This window comes from Sphaerodactylus townsendi, linkage group LG06, assembly GCF_021028975.2.
Source record: "Sphaerodactylus townsendi isolate TG3544 linkage group LG06, MPM_Stown_v2.3, whole genome shotgun sequence".
NCBI classification, from domain to species: domain Eukaryota; kingdom Metazoa; phylum Chordata; class Lepidosauria; order Squamata; family Sphaerodactylidae; genus Sphaerodactylus; species Sphaerodactylus townsendi.
The window spans coordinates 46,921,795-46,942,369 of record NC_059430.1 but is presented as its reverse complement, the minus strand read 5'-3'; the positions used below and the strand labels follow the sequence as shown (position 1 = coordinate 46,942,369).

The 20,575-nt window shown below is 44.5% G+C and overlaps 1 protein-coding gene across 3 annotated transcripts in view; it reads right to left on the bottom strand.

Moving 5' to 3' along the window:
* CDK17 (cyclin dependent kinase 17) overlaps positions 1-20,575 on the bottom strand; it is a 119,583-nt gene that overhangs the window by 17,152 nt on the left and 81,856 nt on the right. For all 3 annotated transcript variants that reach the window (XM_048502341.1, XM_048502340.1, XM_048502342.1), the window contains exons 5-7: positions 17,663-17,788; positions 1,481-1,537; positions 880-994 (exon numbers count right to left, since the gene is read on the bottom strand). In XM_048502341.1, the coding sequence (XP_048358298.1) occupies positions 880-994; positions 1,481-1,537; positions 17,663-17,788 (298 nt within the window). The remainder of the gene's footprint in view (positions 1-879; positions 995-1,480; positions 1,538-17,662; positions 17,789-20,575) is intronic.

The following is a 20,575-nucleotide window of genomic DNA, read 5'->3' as shown; positions in this document are numbered from 1 at the left end:
GGGAAACATTCCGTTACATAATTGCCAACCTGCCGGAAACTAAGGTTAAAATCAAAGCAATTTATTTACAGTTCATCCAGATATTTAGCTTTTCTGGTACACCTAGAATAATAGCCTATTTTAAGTGAAGATGTTAAGTTTAAGGAGCATCATGTTTTATGCAAAGCAAAGGAGCTCAGTTTGACACCTGTCCAAGTAAATAAGCAGCCTGTTCATGAATACTTCACAGTTTAATATTTTGGGCTGAGAACGATGTATTACACAAACTTCTCAGGATGCAAGATGTTTAAAGGGTAAAGAATCCTTTGCTACAAATATTCACTTTGTATAGCTTGAGCCAGAGATTTTTTTTATCTCCAGAAGACAGGAGATACGTTTTATGTCTGCTCTTTAGCGCGGTTCAGACATAATGTTTATGATTCCATCAGACAACCTGGATTCTCAGGGTCACCTCCTCCCTCCTCTTTTTCCACCATGTAATTAGGTATTTCCAAGAGACTTTGCTCTCTCCTTGCAAACCAGGATTCCAAACTAAGGTTTAAAGGCATGGCTTGGAATCCTGATTTGGAGGTCCAGGCAAACACAAACCGTACTTTACTGATGCAGACAGTAACAGAAAACTACACTTTTTCACAAAAAGCAGAAATAGGTATACTTAGTTTGATACAACAGAATGTGGCCCAAAGAATTCATTGGACTCATTCATAGCAAATATGGTAGACTTTTGTACCTGAATCCAGCCTTAATCTCCAGATTTAATTTGCAATGGAAAGAATATCTAATCTGGCTCAGGGTTTGATGTATTTTTTAATGTTACACACAGTCATAATACTAGTACGTGAGATGGTGCTGTATTTGAAAGGAAAAGAAACTGCTCACCTTCCCTAATGGCTGTGCATGGTGCTCCTTCTTCATGCTCTAATCTTATTTCTTTTAAAGCTACCAGGTTTTCTGTTAGCTTACTTCGTCCCTTATAAACTGTTGCATAAGTGCCCTGTGTAAAAAGTTAAAAAACATTTCAGAAAAATTCCATGAGCATTCTGAAGTAACCAAAAGGAAAAAGGCATATCGGTTTGTAGTATGAATAGAAATTTTCAAAAAGTTGTAAAGTGAACTGACAATTGTTATAAGACCTGAAGTTGCTACTGTCCTGTATCTTTGTCAACATGTAGTCCCATTGAAAAGGAAATTCTGGTCACTATTTCATGAATGCCACTGTCAGTGGCATAACCACGATTAAATAATCTTGTGTCCGGCCTCTGATGAGCTATTCTCTTTACCTCTAGCTCCCTTTCAAATGCAAATTCCCACCTCTACAACTTGGCTTAACCATGATTTAATATTAAATTGGCACCAATGTTACTGTGGTTATGTGATTCTGAAACATTCTGCGCATTAAAAATACCAATGTAAACATTAACCGTATCACAAAAGTACTAAGGAAACTCCTAACTGCTTGAAAGAAAAGTGATATACATACCTCACCAAGCTTTTCCAATTTGATATAAGTTTCCATTTTCCCAAAACCGATTTCAGACTGTAATAAAAGCAAAAAGTAAAGGCTCTTAGAAGTACTGTTAACAGAGAAGATATACACAAGGAACAAATTATCTCTTTGCAAACAAAAGGGATAGTATTACACTGGTACACACATCTACACTGAGAAAGCAACCTTTGAAACCAGGGTGGGCTGGAATGGGTTCACAAGGGTTGTTTTAAAAAACTTGACTTTTCTCATTTGGGAAAAAATAGTTAATGCCAATTAATTATATTAACCTTTCCTGTTTTAATACTATTCTATCCATGCAAACCAGATTGCTGTGGGAAGACAAAGTGCAAAGCACATTTAGGCTCACAAATATTTTATGCAAAGGGCCAGTTTGATCTCTGGTTTCTCCAGTAAAGGGGAAAAAAATAATCAGGGCCGGAAAAGACTCCTGCCTGAAACCACAGAAAGCCTTGGTTAGTGGGATTAGCTAATACTGGGACAGATGGTCTGATTCTGAATAAGGCAGCTATAACATACTCAAGTTGTGACCGTATAAAGCAATAGATAGATAAATAAAACGTGGTGTTATGAACATAAAAAAATAAAGCTGGCAGAAAAGTAAACCACATAAATTAAACACTGAATACTTAATGTTTGCCTGTTTCTCTATGGAACACTTTGGAGGAAAAAAGATACTGAAAAGTTAAACTACTTGGCACTGCAGTGTCATCAATCTTAAGATCTTCAGAACTGTATTTCAGATGCTTAGCAAAAGTTATCAGTGACCCTGATTCAACTCTAGTTGATATCTTATGTATGCATCAAACAAAAACAATTTATATTTAGCTATATAACATCAATAGGGTATACACATTTAAATGAATAACAGAATTCAAAAGCAGTACTTTGCAGATACCCTACATTCAGATATGCACCTGATTTATGCTTACACTTCCCAAACTTACAAGCAATGCACCTTTAAGCCCACTTACATGCACAGATTCTCCCTATATTGCTGACTCTGTAGCCAGGTAGACTCAAGGAGCTGTGTTCTCAGGAAACCATGGTTTGTGAATTTTAATGAAACAGTAAACCACAATTATTAGAAACTGTGCTTCACAAATGCCCTTGTCTGAAATATTAGTTTGGTGCCAACTAACAAGCTGGAGCTGAGTTTATGGAATATCTGCATTTATACACAGTTGTGTTCTCAGGAAACCATGGGAGATTTTTCTACAAACCTTAGGGAACATCCTAGTTAGCAGAAGAATCTTCTAAAAAATACATTGAGCAGTCACCCTTCCCCACAAGTAAACAACATCTATCTTTATGAAATGAATGCTCATTGAGACCTCATGAGACTACTATCTTAGCGGCCATGTGTGGGGAAGCTAAGCAACCACAACAATATTACGAAACCTTCCAAGCCTTGGTTCCTGTTAGTCAGGGGTGAGGGAGTGGAAAAGGTTAAAGAAGGGAACAGGAAGGAATAAATGGAAAGGAAAGAGAAGGAAAAAGCTGAAGGATGAGAGAAAAGCGGAGGATAGTTAGGTGGGTGGGAGAGACAAAAATGGGAGAAGCTACCCAGGGGAGGAAGGAGGAAAAGGGAAGCAGGGGGCAGTTAAAGGTAGTTTGGCAGGGTGGGTGGGAGGGAAGGAGGTGAGGCTGTGTGTGAGCTGCTGGGGGAGGGGATACAGAGGGGCTTTGTTTAGGCTGTGTGCTTGCTGAGAGGTGAGGCTTTGTTTAGGCCTTGTAAGGACTTGTATGTGGGCGGGTGGGGGACACAGAGCAGGAGAGAAAATGGACATTCTATGTTATCCTCCCTCCATGTCTTCATGGGTGATTTTGGATTAGTCTCATACCATTCAGCCATAGATTCCACCCCACCTCCCCAAAGCAGTCACTTCCTCCAGGAGAACCAGAACTGCCAACTTCCATGTGAGAGCTGAAGATCATCAGGAATTACAACTGCTTTCCAGATGACAGAGATCAGTTCCCCGAAGCAAACAGCTACTTTGGAAGATGGACTCTTTGTCGTTACACCAATCTAAGGTCGCTTCCCTCCTCAAACCTCACCCTCCCAAGGCTCCCCCCGCAAATTCCCTGCAATTTCTCAACTTGATTGATTAGTTTTGTATACTGCACCTTTCCATACAGACTTGGGCCCTTTCCGCACAGGCCATAAACGGCGCCCTGGGGACGGCAAAAACGCCGTCCCCAGGGAACCGTGTGCACAGGCAGCGCTGCCAAAACGCAGCAGCGCCAACCTGGCTCCCCTCCCCCTCCCCCAGGGCGGCGTCAGGAACAACAGCGCATTCCCGGCGGCGCGGTGCGAATGGCACTGCCGGGAATGCGCTGTTTTCCCCGTCCCTCTCCCACTCACCTCGTCACCTCCATCGCCCTGCTGGCCTCCTAAGACCCTCCCTCGCTGTCCTCCGACCCCTGGAGGTCGGAGGGCAGCGTGGGCGGGTCTACGGAGGCCAGCAGGGCGACGAAGGCGATGAGGTGAGTGGGAGAGGGACGGGGAAGAGGCGGCTCCGTGCAGAGCCGCCTCTCCTGCGCCGGCCTCTGCGGGGGCCGCTCGCACGCTTCTGTGCGAACGGCCCCCACCCCTGCACCGAGAGAATTCCTGCCGGTGCAGGGGCGTCCGGATGGCCCGTGCGGAAAGGGCCTCTGAGTCATTTCCAACATTTTCAACACAAATTCTAGCTTAACAGTTTAAAACTCACACAAATTTAAAATCTCATTACAATCAATACATTCCCATAGATGGCCTTAAATTCCTTAAAACCTCACTGAGAGAGGTAGGCTAGATGGGAAAAGGAAAAAAGGGAAAGGGATAGAAAGAGGAGAAGGGAGAGGGAGGAACTGAGAAGGGAGAGGAGAGGGAGGAACTGAGTTGGGAGAGCAGGGAAAAGGGTAAGGCCATGTCAGTTTTTAGGGAAGGGAGAGAGGAATCTTTGGGTGGTCTAAGAGATCCCAACATGGTGAGATTATTTAACACAATAACAATTATACACTAATATAGGCAATTACATGTTTTAAATTCTAATCTCTGGGAGATTTTGACAGGAAGGCAAAGTGCAACAAGTAATTATACACCAATATACTATACTGTATAGTTCCACCTCTACCACTATAAGCAGTCATCCTATAAGCCATTTAAAATTTTTACACGAAATTGGGAACCCTGTCAATGTAAACCTCATTGTCTTAATAAAATATTTTATAACTACAGGAAAGCTAAAACATTAACTCATAAATTATGTTTTGCAAGGCAGTTACCATTGCAAACCCAATAATGCCCTGGCCGCTACATATGAAACTGGTCAAATAATCATTCTATGAAGTAATAATTATAAGGAAAACAGTTTAAAGGAAAACAGTTAATCTTGCAAAATAATTGGATTTTTTTTAAATCCCTTGATTTTTTGACAAGATCTTTGTTTTTTAAGTGAAGTTTGCAACGTACATATGTCTTTACTGATACTCAGCAAACAACCCTGACAACACAATCCCTGGGCACTAGCTGCTTAAACACAGCAATATTGAACATCTCCAGAGAAGAGCACAGCAGACTGAGAGAGCGGAAGGACAACTTGGCACGTGCACGCCTACAAACCCAAACACAGCGGCCAGATCTCAACTTTCACAGTACAAGGTCTTTAAAAAATAGGAGGGGGAGTGCATGGAGGAGGAAGAATTTGTAAGAACCAGTCCAGTGTAAAGGCACATTACATTCATTAGAGGGCACTATTTTTTCTATAAGAATTTTAAAAGAGGTTTCTAGAAATAAGGATTGACTTCTAGTCAGGATGCTTCTAGTCAAATGGTAAGGTTTTCTTGTGTGTACCTATAGTCTTAATAAATACTAGCTTTTCTGTTTTGAGTTTTAGTGACATTCCTTACAGTAGTAACCAGATTATTTTTTCCACCCCTATTTTTAATTTCTCATTTTACAATTTCTCATTTTACAATTTCTCATTTTCCAAGGCAGTATATAATAATCAACATTAATACAAAAATACAATTCAGAAATCCAACAAGTTACATTCATTTTTCATTGAAAGTATTTATAGTGCACCTTTACATCTAAGAAAGAATCCCAAGACATCTTGCAAAACAAAACTACCACCCATGACTTACAGTATGTTAAAAACAACTATAATATCCCCCACCCGAAAGTAACACCACAGCTATGTCACCCACAACCTAACAGCCATCTTGTATGTACCTTCACCAAGTAAGCAGGGTAAGTAAATATTCACATCTTGTCAAGAGGCAAACAGTGATTAGGCTATGTTGGCCTTCTTAAAGGAGGATGTTCCACAACAGTGATGTCATGACCCAAAAAGCCATAGTTCATGTTCCTACTTAGTTCAGACAGTGAAAGGACAGAGCACACCTAACACTGTTGCTTTCTTAAAGACAGTCTCCTTTCATATTTCCCTAACATAATCTGGGTTCCAGATCATTTAGTGGGTTCTAGTTCAAAACCAGCACTCTGAAGTAGGCAGGAAATACATTGCAACCAATGAAGATAGAGCAAAGCCTAGATGATTTAAGTGCAGAAATACTCTCTCCTCTTACACTCTGTAAAACTGGCCACACTGATAGATGCCTCTGGAATGTCAAGGCTGCAACATGGGGCTCCCTCAAAAACAATCTGGAATATAACTACTAATTTGTTAATTAGAGGGAACAGCTGAAATAATTATCACACCTCTGAAGATGCCAGCCACAGATACAGGCAAAACATCAGGAGAAAATACTGCTGGAACATGGCCATATAACCCAGAAAACCCACAACATCCTACTGTGTTTCCCCGAAAATAAGCCCTACCCCGAAAATAAGCCCTATCATGATTTTTCAGGATTTTTGGAGGAGGCTTAAAATATAAGCTATACTCCAAAAATAAGCCCTACCGGTAGTTACAGATCAGGATGGTGTTATCCAGCAGGGTGCTCCCTGCCAATGAAGATGCCGCTTACATCACATGTGATTGGGAAGCAACAGGGCTGCGAGAGCCCACTTTAATGAATTGTGAAGGTACCGTATTTCCCCTAAAATAAACCCTTCCCCTAAAATAAGCCCTAATGCATCTTTTGGTGCAAAAATTAATATAAGACCCTGTCTTATTTTCGAGGAAACACGGTAATTATTTCACCTTTTAAAAAACAACTTCATTGGACACCTGTGCTTTTCCAGGATCAAGTCAACGTGCTAGGGTTTACCTTTAAGCACTTAATGACTCAAGACCCATATACTTAAAAGGATTTTCTCTTCCAGTATGACCTTTTAGATGTTTTAACAGAATCCATTTCTCTGCTTTATTTGTATAGGCAATATTTTTACATATAGTCATACATCTATAACTAGGGCACAGGGAGCATCAAAGAATATGAGAAGGTTGGCCTAATTTTGGAGAAGAAAGCAATGATTTGTCAGTCAAAATTGCTATCTGGGAACCAAGGCTTTGATATTATCCAAAATGAAAACAGGCGTGGAAAAGAGGATAACGGCAGCTATATTTTATTTATATATGCAGCCTCAAAAGGCACCTAGTTCAGATGGTCTCTAGGTAAGCCTATCAGGGCACGAATGTAACAGTCCTACCCTATTGCCTGTTCTAAGCATCAGCAACTCAGTGATAAAGTGGAACAGTGTTTTGAGTCAACTAGTTCAATTAAAGTGCAAGAATACACAACTACAGAATCCCCAATAAATGGTGCTCCAGGGGCTTCCAGAAAAGAGACCACAACCCCGAGAAAGCTTGTTCCACTGTTTCAGCTGTTATTGTAAGGGTGGGGGTTAGTTTCTGCTCTTTCCTGCCTGGCCTTGGCGCATTCCTCGTTCTGGGCTTCGTGCCCGGGGTGGTTGTGGCCTTAACCTTGCTGTGATTATCTTGTGTGTTTGAAGCTTGTTTCTGTTCTGTCGTGGGAATTCTGCTGGGACGTTTGGGGGAGGTGGCTGAAGGTTCCGTAAAAGCGACACCTTAAGCCTGGGAAAGTCAGAATCCGCATTCCGTGTATTGCGATCATTGAAGTTTATGAAATAAACGTACTGAACTCAGTTACTTTGTTTCGAGTCCTTTGAGGTTCCTTACATTATGCGGATTCTCACTTCTCTATCTTCGGATTGATTTTGGTTCACTACCATTTTCCATCCGTTTTGTGGATCCCTGATGCCCAACGACATGCAGGGATTGAACACCGAGAGTTCGTCGCACTTGGAAGGCGACAAGACTGTGGTAGCCCCCAAAGAGGGCTCCATATCTTCCTTCCACACGACGGTCTCTCTGGAGGAGCCAGCGGAACCCGTCTCCCTGGTGACCCTCTCTAAGCCTCGGCTCAGCCGGAGCTTAGCCTTCCTCCAACTGCATGAGCAAGTGGAAGAAGCCCCCCTGATGGCTCGGCGCATGGTTTCGGCCGGCCGCCTGGAAGTGCGTCAGGATTTCTACGATCCTGGTGGCGGAGTGTCGATGGATCGCGCCCCCCTGGGGCAACATTTCACCATCCGCCAGCATATGGATTACAAACCGGTGATGCGACGGGTCGAGGAGGAAATCGGGGTATCAACCATCCACGGGGACACAGAAGAGTCCCTAGCAAGATTTCTGGATCAATACCTCGAGGATCCCCCTCCCGAAGATCACTGGCAGAGCACTGGAGCGCTGGCGCTCGCGCTCAACGACGACAGGACTCTGAGGAGGAAGTGTTGGAGTTACCTAAAACTTCCAGACTCAGGCTCACTTTTGAAGAAGATGCCCGTACCCGTGACCCTCCGGACTTATCGGATCTCGAGGGAGCGGCGGCCATGCCCCTTGACGGTGCCCGCGCCTCCAGATCTGAGTTGATGGGGGCTACCGCCCTACCGGCCACGGATGCACGGCGTCCCCCGGTTTCGGATCTTTGGGAACAGCTGGAAGCCCTCGAGAGAACCAAACGGGACTGGGAGCAGGAACGGATGGCTCTCGAAAAAGAGCGCGAAGCCTTAGAACAGGAACGGGATCAGGAGCAGGAAGCCTTTGAAAGCGAGCGATTAGCTTTTGAACAAGAACGTGAACAGCAGCGCCGAGCCGTGGAAACGGAACTTTCACGAGAGAAGGATGTCCTAAGAGACCAGTTCCTCAAAGACCTCACTTCCTGTGATCGAGTCCTAGAACACTCCAGACTCGAGCTCCAGCGCCAACGCGAGTGCCTTAAAGCGCTGGAAAACCAAGGAGTAGTCGAGGTGGAACTGCAACGTAGAGAACGGGGTAGGCTGCAATGTGAACGGGAGGCTCTCACACGTCGTGAGAGGGAGTTGGCGGCAAGGGAAGCAACGCTCCAGAGAAATCTCGAAGCGCCATCAGTGGCTCTACCTAGCACAGGTGGCGCGACTCGCTGGCCCATCGCCCCAGATCTTACCGCTCCCCTACCCCAACGTAGAGTCCTACTCCCGGTGCAACCTCCAGCCCCCGGTCCAGGGGCGCAACCACCGCCTGCACAAGCTCCGGCCCCAGTTCCACGAGCCGGTAGGGGTTACCCTCGCCCTCACATTCCTGCACGTTTTGATGGGACGGCTTCCAGGTTGCCATATTTCATCCTGCAACTCGACGCACACATGCTTGAGTTTGATGATCTTTATAGGTCCGAAGCCGAGAGGGTGCGTGACATCGTATCCGTGCTGGATGGAGACGCGGCAGAATGGTTTGTGGAGTTGCATGAAGTAGCAGGGGCCCCTGAACTTCAAACCGTGGCAGCTTTACTTCAAGGGTTGCGACTCCGTTTTCAAGATCCGGAGGAGGTGAACAAAGCCATCAAGACTGTTAAAACTCTCAAGCAGGGAAATAAAACCTTTGCAGAGTTCGCCCGAGAATTCCGGTTGGCCGCGAGCAAACTCCCGGACTGGCCCGAACGCATGAAATATGAATACTTCCACGACGCTGTCGACTCGGAAATCTGCACCTGGGCATGCATGGTGCGTGAACCCCAGACTATTGCGGAATGGATTACAACCAGCAACCTTATTGCGGCCCGTCTCAATCGCTCCAAGACGGGGAAAACCGCTCTGACCAAACCTCCTGCCAAACCGGCAGCGACGGCCGCCACCCCGCCGAAGAAGGCGAGTGCAGGACCGCCGGCAGGCGAATCCACCTCTGAGCGCCGCCACCGCCTCGGGTTATGTTTATATTGCGGGGGCCCGGGCCACATGGCGGCCAACTGCCCGAAAAAACAAAAGGCGCCTGTCCCCGCTCCCCGCAAGTCAACGGCACGAACTCATCGCAAGACGGGTCCTCGGGGGCCCCAAGGAGCTGCGCAAACCACCTATGATGACGAGCCCGGGGAAGCCGATGACACCGAACCTGAAGGGGTGAGCCTGTCGTCGGGTCCTGCGGAAGAGTTTCCTGCGCCAGATGCGGTGAGTGAAGGGGGAGCCCCCATAACTATTATGACCACGCTAACCAATACCTCCAAGCACACCCATATTCTGGCACGAGCTCTCGTAGACTACGGTTGCTCCCACTGCCTTATGAAGCCTCAGGTGGCTGAGCAACTAAAGCTCGAACGTATAGCATTGGCCAAACCCATTTCCTTTACTCAAATGGATGGCAGCCCGTTGGGCACCGATGGTCCGGCCCGTTTCAAAACCCAACCAGTGCTCCTGCGATGTGCTGAACACTGGGAAAGACGTAGCTTCATTCTGGCTCCAGTCGCCAAACATCCCATAGTGCTGGGCATGCCCTGGCTTCTCTCCCATGAACCCACCATCTTCTGGGGGCAACGCATAGTCCGATTCACCGATCCTCCTTGTGGGGATCACATGCACGAGGGTGAGCCACCGGCAGAGGCTAAAGAAGATCCCGAGTCGCCCCAGGCAATGGCTTTAGCCAGCGAACCGAGCCCAGAACTGGCCGGAGTTCCCAAACAGTACTGGGACTTAGCCAAAGTCTTTGCAGAACTGGGACACAGACTGTAAAATCCTCTTGGTCCCAGGGGCACAACTCCCCAAAGGTAGAATATATCAGATGAGCCCAGCCGAGGAGAAGGAGCTTCGAGCCTTTCTCGATAAGAATCTGGCTCGCGGTTTCATTCGCCGAGCCACCAAGAGCACCCACGCAGCACCCGTTTTGTTTGTGAAAAAGAAAGATGGAACCCTACGTCTGTGCACTGATTATCGTGGTCTCAACGCTGTTTCGCTGTCAAATAAATACCCCTTGCCCCTGATCAAGGACCTGCTCAATGCCTTGGGAAAGGGGCGTATTTTTACCAAACTGGACCTGAGGGAGGCTTATTACCGAGTACGAATTGCTGAGGGATTCGAGCATTTAACAGCATTTAATACCAAATTTGGCCAGTATGAATATCTTGTAATGCCATTCGGACTATCCGGCGCCCCAGGGGCTTTCACGTCACTTATTAACGACGTTCTACAAGATTTTCTGTTCAAAGGGGTGGTGGTGTATTTGGATGACGTTCTAATATATTCCCAAATGATGGAAGAGCATGAACGTTTGGTCAGGGCTGTGTTGCAACGTCTGCTTGATAATTCCCTGTTCGCAAAACTGTCCAAATGTGCTTTCCACCAAACCTCCATGGATTACCTAGGGTATCGGATCTCTCCAGAGGGCCTGGAGATGGATCCGGCAAAAGTTGCAGCTGTAGTGAATTGGCCGATACCCACCACCCGTAAGGAACTTCAATCGTTTCTAGGATTTGCGAACTTTTATCGAGATTTTATTCCCCAATTTGCTAAGCTTGCTCTACCACTCATAGACTTACTGCGTACCAAAGGAAAGGGACCCCAGGCATCGAAACCCGGGGCTCCCCTCTCCTGGTCCCCTGATTGTCAAAAATCGTTTCAGGCTCTTAAGACAGCTTTTACTACCGAGCCCATTTTGAAACACCCAGATCCCACTTTGCCTTTCGTCGTGCATGTCGATGCTTCAGATAAAGCCCTAGGAGCAGCACACTTGCAGAAAAATAAAGATAACAAACTCATACCGTGTGCTTATTTGTTGAAAAAACTGTCCGGCCCTGAACTCAACTGGACAGTTGGGGATAAAGAAACAGCAGCCATTAAGGAGGCTTTGTCTACGTGGCGGCATTGGCTGGAAGGCGCCGCGCGCCTGTTCCAGGTTTGGTCGGATCATAAAAACTTGGCAGCTTTGTCTACTCCACTCAAAATGTCGGCCAAACAATTAAGATGGGCGGACTTTTTCTCCAGATTCAACTTCACCGTCCATTTTTTCCCTGGTAATAGCAACAAATTAGCTGACGCCCTGTCCCGCCTCCCCAAGGGGATGGACACTTCCTTATGCGCCATGCCTCGCACTATTCTCACACCTTCTCAATTGGGCTTGGCGGTAACCCGATCCCAGACAGTTACGCCCCCGAAACATTCCCCCATGAATGTCCCGGACGTTGTATCTCCGTTTCTACGTCAGCTGGAGGAGGCGGGACGACAGGAGGTTCCGAAAGAGGAATCTGACCCCCTCCTGCAGTTGCAAGGGGGAGTTTGGAGACGGGGTGACTGCTGGTACGTCCCACCGGCCCTACGTAAGCAGGTTCTACTGGCCGGCCATGACGCCCGACAAGCGGGACACTTTGGATTTTTGAAAACGCTCCACCTACTTAGGAGGCAGTTTTGGTGGCGCACCATGCGCAAGGACATTGAGGCATACATAAAAGGGTGTCCGACGTGCACAGAGGCTAAGGCCATCCCTGGTAAGCCACACGGATTACTACACCCCATCCCCCCGGCGGCTCGGCCGTGGCAAGTGATTTCCATGGAATTCATCACAGATCTCCCCGAAAGCCATGGTAATACAGTACTTTGGGTGGTGGTGGACCTCTTTTCCAAACAGGCGCACTTCGTTCCGTGTTCCACCATTCCCTCGGTGCCTAAATTGGCCAAATTGTTTATTCAACATATCTATCGTTTGCACTCATCGCCGGAGAGAGTGATCTCCGACAGGGGCCCACAGTTCATATCTAAGTTTTGGAAAGCGTTCCTGGAGTTGTTGGGAATGGCCTCGGCTGTGGCTGCCCCGTACCACGTGCAAAGTGACGGCCAGACCGAACGGACCAACAGAACGCTAGAGCAGTACCTACGTTGCTACACCAACTATCATCAGGAGAACTGGACGGAGCTTCTTCCCTTCGCCGAGTATGCCTACAACAACGCGGTTCACAGCAGCACCAATAAAACTCCGCTTGAAGTGGTCTCGGGTCGTTCGTTTCCCCCGTTACCCCAGCTCCCTGATCATGCGCTCCAACCCCCTGACTTTGGTGACTGGATCCGGTCTCTAGCTGAAGGCTGGAAATCCGTTTCTTCCTCGCTCTCGCAAGCGCAGGAAGCCCAAAAAAGACAAGCAGACAAACATAGAATGGATTTTCCTCTGCAAGTGGGGGCGTGGGTTTATTTGTCTACCAAAAACCTTAGGGATGTGCATAAATATTCCAAGCTAGGCAAGAAATTCATAGGCCCGTTTCGGATCACCCAGGTGATCAATGATGTGACTGCTCGGTTAGAATTTCCCAATTCTCTCAGTAATATTCACCCTGTATTTCATTCTAGCTTACTCAAGCGGGCTCCAGATTCAGATGCTTGGCACGACCCAACGGAGGTTCCCCCGCCGGTGATCGTTGATGGCCACAAACACTATGAAATCGATGCTATTCTGGATTCTCGTTACATACGCAAACGTTTGCAATATTTGGTTTCCTGGGTGGGATATCCCTCGGGCCATAATCAATGGGTGTATGTTGAAAACATTGACGCCCCCCCTTTGATCGCTGCTTTTCATAAGGCTTTCCCTCATAAACCAGGTGGAGAGGGGGCTTTCGTGGAGGAGGCGGAGTGTAAGGGTGGGGGTTAATTTCTGCTCTTTCCTGCCTGGCCTTGGCGCATTCCTCGTTCTGGGCTTCGTGCCCGAGGTGGTTGTGGCCTTAACCTTGCTGTGATTATCTTGTGTGTTTGAAGCTTGTTTCTGTTCTGTCGTGGGAATTCTGCTGGGACATTTGGGGGAGGTGGCTAAAGGTTCCGTAAAAGCGACACCTTAAGCCCGGGAAAGTCAGAATCCGCATTCCGTGTATTGTGATCATTGAAGTTTATGAAATAAACGTACTGAACTCAGTTACTTTGTTTTGAGTCCTTTGAGGTTCCTTACAGTTATAGTTAGAAAGCTTCTTGTAATATTTAGCCAAAAACTACCTCTTTGCAATTCTAATCTGTTAGTTCTAAGACCTGCACCTAGTTCTAGGACCAAAAGAGAGCAAGGTTGCTCCATCATCCATATGACAGTCCTTCAGATGTTTGAAGAAAGTGATCATGTCTTCCCTTAGTTTTCTCTTCTGCAGACTACACATGTCCAGTTTTTTCGACCTTTCCTCAAAGGGTTTGGTTTCCAGACTCCTCACCATCCTGGTCAGCCTCCTCTGGATGCACTCTAGGTTGCCTTTCTTAAATGGAGGTGCCCAGAACCAACTGTGTACTGGGCCTCAATGATGTCCAGGGGCATGACCACCTCCTCGCGCCCCTGGCTCCCTGTGTCCCCCCATGTCCCACTTACAGGAGACAGCAAGGAGGCCGGGGCTTGGGGGTGGCTTGGATGGGCGCCACAGTGCCCTGGCCTCCCTGAAAGCTGGCTTCTGCCCTCCCCAGGCCCCGGGAGGGCACAAGCCGGCCTGCAGGGAGGTGAGGTTTGGAGGCGGGCGGCCACAGCACCCGCCTGGGACGCCCACTGCACCACCCCAGCCTCTCTGCAAGCCGGTTTTTGTCCTCCCCAGGGCCTTGGGAGGCATGAACCAGCCTGCAGGGAGGCTGGGAAGGGGCGGGGCTTGATGGCATGCACCTGTGGACATGGGATATCCCATGTCCCCATTAGCAGTATGCCACTGCCCAGAACTGAACACAGTATTCCAGATGAGGAATGACATGTGCATAATATAGACTGGAATTATTACTTTCCCATAATCTGGATGAAAACCTTCTTTTAGTGCAGCCCAAAACTGAATTATCTTATTTTAGCATACATAACAGAACTGCTGATTCTGGTTTAACTTGTGATAAACAGTGCAATATGAAGTGTCACATCCTTCTAATTCTGCTGAAGTCGATGGCTTACAGTGGCATAACTCTAAGTATGTTTGTACTGTAAGACACCTAGGTTTCTAATCACATGTCATCATCATCCAAGTCTCCATTACCGTATACTAGTGGCTTTGAGAGAGAGAGAGAGAGAGAGAGAGAGAGAGAGAGAGAGAGAGAGAGAGAGAGAGAGAGAGAGAGAGATGTATCTATATCTTTATAGTTCCTAAATGTAAGACCACATTTATCCCTATTGCAATTCATTTTGTTGGCTTGGCCCAATGTTCCAGCCTGTCAAGATTATTTTGAATCCTGATTCTGTCTTTACCACTGTCAGCAGTCTCTCTCAATTTCGTGTCATCTGCAAATCTGATCAGTATCCCCACTATGCCCTCTTCCAAGTTATTTATAAAAAAGCTGAACAGCACAGGGTCTAGGAACAAGCCCTACTCAAGAGAGATGCTGCTGCCAAACATGGAAATTACATTTACAATTAAGACTAAAGGCTTTTTAGAGACTTATATTTCACGAATCTGTTCTGTAATTCCTGAGAGGCATAAATACTTCACATTAATTGGTTTTTTAAAAATTATTTTATCAGACCTAAGCTCACTGCCAAACAGCTCTGCTGACCTACACCAAGTTCTAGTAGCATGAAGAAGAACCATTTCTGTATAGGCAGTCTCTAAATGCCATTCATATGCTCCCTCAGACATATTTTTCAAAAAATAAAAAATCCTATTGGGAATAAAGGTGAAGGTGAAGGTGATATAGATGAAGTTAAAGATAGATAGATGAAGTTAAAGATAAACAGAATTTCTGCTAGCTTGAATGGCAAATTACATTTTGTAATTTAAGCAGAAATCAGTCATTAGCAGGACACATGCCGAAGGAGGGGGGGAAAGAATGAAAGATTTTACTCTTTCTCTGAGATCCCTTGTATGTAACCTCTATAAGACACCTTTTGGAGTATTCTGAGCTCACTGGGCCTGCCACAAGCCTCCCCCTTCCCTCATCCATCCTCTCTCACCCCAAACATCAACCTGGAATGGCACAGACCCAGCACAAGCCTTCCCCTCCCCTCTTCTCCCCAGTCCCCAAATACCAACCCAGGTTGGATTGGGTTACTTAGCAGCAGCATCGAAATGAAAGGTGAGTTGGGAGCAGAGAAAAGTGGTGGCAGAAGAGGAGGGGAGTGGACAGGCAGGAAAAGCAGTGCACTCCCCCCCCCCAGAGTCCATGTTATTAAACCATAAAATGGGCTTTACTGCTAGTGCAATCATAACACACTTCTTTACAGGTTTGCATTTAAATTAGAGCAACATAATATAAACTCCACCTTAAAACACAGAAGTAAAATATACACAAAATATGTGCATAATGAAAACATCACAAGGAGTATCGCCCTGAGGTTTTCCTTGGATCAGTAATGGTATGGGAAGCCTCCACAGCTACAGCATACCAAGCTAACCTTTCCAATGAGATTTCAACCACACTGAAAGGTCTCTTTCCTAGGTAAATCACAGTCAGTTCAGACCTCACATGGAGCTAGGATTTGTCATCTTCATGTGAACCATTTTGCCCTTTTATTAAACCTAATTTGGGAGGACAGCAGTTAGAAAGAATCTGCTTATTTTTCTCTGCACTAACACCATTATCCTCTCAGCCAAATTACTGAAAAAGAGTACTATAACCCTTTAGGGAGTTATGAACTCAGAAACAGGAACCTGGCAGAGTCATAATTAAATAATTCAAGTGGATGCCTAAACAGAAGTAACTTTTGGTAATCGACATTATGAATCTCATGCCACATCCAGCAAGTGGTAAAGGGACTACCGATTTATTGGAGGTGATGGGGTAGACTTTGTCTCAACAGTAAAACCAGAATAACTGCAACTGCTAATCTAAAGGTGATCCTAAATACAAGGTCAATTTGGAATGTATGGTACTTCTGTTTTATGCCCAATAAAGGTTTTTGGATTGGATTGGAACGGTACAAGGTCAAATGAAAAATCCAACTCTCTAAATCAAACCAAAGAATGTTACATATTCATGTTGTATTGTTAATAGGAGTTTTTCTGAACTAAAGTAATTTAAACAAACTTTTGTGTTCCAGACCACAATTCATCAGATGGACAAACTGGTTATATAAGTAGGCAAGAGTTCAAAAAGATACAAAAAATGTGGTTCTTTTTAAAAAATCCTAAATGGAACCACATAAGCCACTCAGGCAGAGGAGACAGCGCTGCAGGCAGGCAAAGAAGGGGAGAGAGTAGCTGTCCTAGTAGTAGGCAGGTATGGAAAACAGCTCTGTAGCACCAAGCTGGCTGGCAAGTGGGTGGCCCGGTGAGCAAGCAGGAAGGGGGGGGGGTCACCCACTTGCCAGCCATCAGGTGCAGAGCACACATTAATGCATAATCCAGTCAAGTTAACACAAAATATCTCAATAACAGTTTTGACCCACTACCAGGGGTAATCAATAGGCATAGCAATATAAATAGCACATTTAAAGATGGAAGAGAAACATTCAGTAGCTGATGTGCCACTCCCAGAATTTGTTGAAACTCATCTCTACCCTCAAATCTGCGAATAATTCCATTTTGGCATTTTTCCTTTGAACTGGTTGTTGTGGGTTTTCTGGGCTGTGTGGCCGTGTTCTGGTAGATCTTGTTCCTAACATTTCGTCTACATCTGTGGCTGGCATCTTCAGAGGTGTATCGCAGAGAGAAGTCTGTTACACACTGGACACACAACCCACAAAAACCCCACAACAACCAGTTGAATCTGGCAGTGAAAGCCTTCGACAATACATTTTCCTTTGAACTTTTTAAAAAAGACTATAAAACAATATGCCAGAAATTCTCCTCCCAAAAGTTTCTGTCACTATTTTAAATATCTGTTTTGTAACTATATTTTGTAAAATAAGACAAAGGTAGGATACAGAACCATTTGGTATTTCATGGAGAGGGCTATGGCCCACAAAACAGTTTGCCACTGTAGACATCTCCATTCTTGACATGTTAAAAGTTTTTTTTTTGCTACAGATTGTCATAGCCACCTTTCTGGAACTGTGAAAAATGAATAGAGTACCAACTTACCAATGATGCTCTGCGAGAACGTCGACTCATTGGCTGATCAAATGGTGGACTGTTTATCTGAAGCTTTTCAAGATATCCATCAGGTATTCTGATGTCTGCGGGTAGGGACAAACGTTTGTTCAGATCCTGAAAATATAAATTGTTACTGTTGAAAGGCAGTTTCAAATCTGAAAGGTAGGGTTAAATAATCCGTTCAGAGTGTTCTATAATTAAAGTGACGAATTATGTTTAACAATATACAATTAAGTCTCACACCAAAAGGTGAGGCAGCTTGCTAATCAACAAGGCCTCAATACAAGAGACTACAATTTGTTTCAATTTGCACTTGATTCCTACATCACAAACATCTACATATAACAAATGTAATCTTGTGATGCTACAAACAGCCCAATGCGATAATGCTGCTTTGTTTTCTATTACCAAGGCAAAAATCTGAATGCATCTCCAAGTACAAGCAAAAGGTCAAGAGTATAGAATTTATCCACAATAAATAAGAGTGCAAATGCATTTAAACACTTTAAGACACTACTACTATATTCTCCCATCACCTGGACATACATACATACATAATCATCATCATCATCATCATCATCATCATCATCATCATCATCATCATCATCATCATCATCATCATCATCATCATCATCATCTATAAACCGCCCTCCCCCAGAGGGCTACATGTATTTTCTTTTCATCGATGTACCTCACAAATTGGTGGAAAGTAATTTTTTTTTATTCCTAGTCTCAGAACTTCTGAGGATGACTTATTTTCTGATGTCACTGTATCCAGATCTTTCTGCAATATAGTTTTTCGAACTCTCTAGCTTTGGGCTTGGCTTATTTATCCATTCATAATTGTGGTTGCGATGATACTTCATTTTTTTTTAAATTATTTTTATTAAGGTTTTCTTGTTAACAAAATAACAAAAAACCAAGAACACAACATAAAGCGTACTATAAAAAAGATATAGCACCTAATAAACAACCTTAATACACTTACAATTGCACACGCTAACACAAGGTATATAATCACCTCTTCAATTCCTCATCAATACCCCCCTGAAAATGTAAATAAATAAGTATCGTAATATTAAATTAATATAATGCATACAGAATAACTCTTTAATTTGTTTCTATTCTAATTACTTCTTCAAGACAAACTTTGCTTAATCATACCTCTTCCAAGCAATTTACGGAATAACTTTAAGTCAGAGCAAACCATTCCATAAATCTTTGTTCCCTTCTATTTTCATCACCACTCTATAAGAAAAGGATTAACCACCCTACTGATTTGTTTCAGTACTCAATAGGACATATCTTAGTGCCCTCGATGCTATTTACATAGTTAGTCCATGGTTCCCATGGATACTTCATATCTTGACCATTACTTAACTAAATCTTGAGAGGGGTTGGGATCCAGTCTGATCATGAATGATATGCTGAATGTAGGGGAGATGGCATGGAATAAAAATGTGATTTTAGACTACATAGTACAGAAGTTCACATACATATTACTATATTTAGATTATTACATGTATAATCAATAATGTTGGAAACATTCCAAGAACAGGAAGATAAAAACAATTAGCATGACCAATTCAAAGTGACATAATATGAAAAAGAACAGCTAACAGGGTGGGGCATTTGACTGTTGGAAATGTAATGCATTGAATGCCTACAACTACCACCACAAGCAGAATAATAATATTTGTTCTGCTTGAATTCTGATATTTCAAATTGTACAAAATGACACACCCCAACCAAAGAGCCTTGCAATATTAATGTCCACTGCGTAAGAACATTGTCAAAGGTGTCCTGCTGAATCAGATCAGTGGCCCATCAAGTCCATTATCCTGCTTCAAAAGCAGCCAACCAGTTTCCCTGGAAGACCAACCATCAGGATACAGAAGCCAAGCCTTCCCCTGAAATTGCCTCCTAACATCCTCTGGGTAAGGAGATTCCTTGCAGTCATCATGGCTAATAGCTATAAATTTGTCTTAATCTGCTTTCATAACTACCTGGGCTGCTGGCCATTACTATGTGCAGTGGCAATGAATTCCACATTCAAATTACTTGTAGAGCGAAGGAGTAGTTCCTATTACCTGTCCTGAATCTACTGACTAATAACCTCATTGGGTGTCTTTGACTTCCAGCAAGAGGAAGAAAGGACGACCTATCTGTAAATTTGGAGATATCCCCATCGAACTCTTCACAACCCACTTTGGATTTCAGCATCCTCAGTAATTTGGTACCATTAAAAAATCTGGCTGCCAAACTACATTCCCACTTCCAGGCCATTTCTGAAGAAATTAAACAGTACATGCCTTTGTTATAGGAAATGCCTATTTATTCCAACACTTTGCTAATCGTCATCTAAGTAATTTTACTATATGAGGACCTGGCTTCTTATCTTATGATGGCTAAGTAATGCCAAGCGAAATACTAAGTTGTTAAAATTATGAAGGGTAAACAAACATTACAACCAAAACAAAATCAAGCGAAAGTTAGCTGCAGAAGAACAGGGGATTGCCTGCTTTTCAGCCCAATTTCTGCTTTCCCATGCTGCCTGGAAGTCCTCTGGAGGCGGCACAGCAGCTGTGCCAACCCTGACCTCTCGAGTGGGCTATTAGTGAGTTCCCAATTAGGATTTCCAGTAATGCAAAGTCTTCTCTTATTCCAGTTTTATTAAATAAACCACATATATGGGACTCTATGATGTGAGATGTTCTTATTTTCAGAAAACTGTTCCTGGTGTGTTTGGAAACCTATTATAAACACTACTTAACATGTACTTCACAGCTTCTCTTGACAACCAAAAAACTGGTGCTACTTAGACTACAAATACAAATAACTTAAATTAACAAAAAAGTACAGAAGTCTACATTTAAATAACAGCGGCTGTTCCTGTTTCTT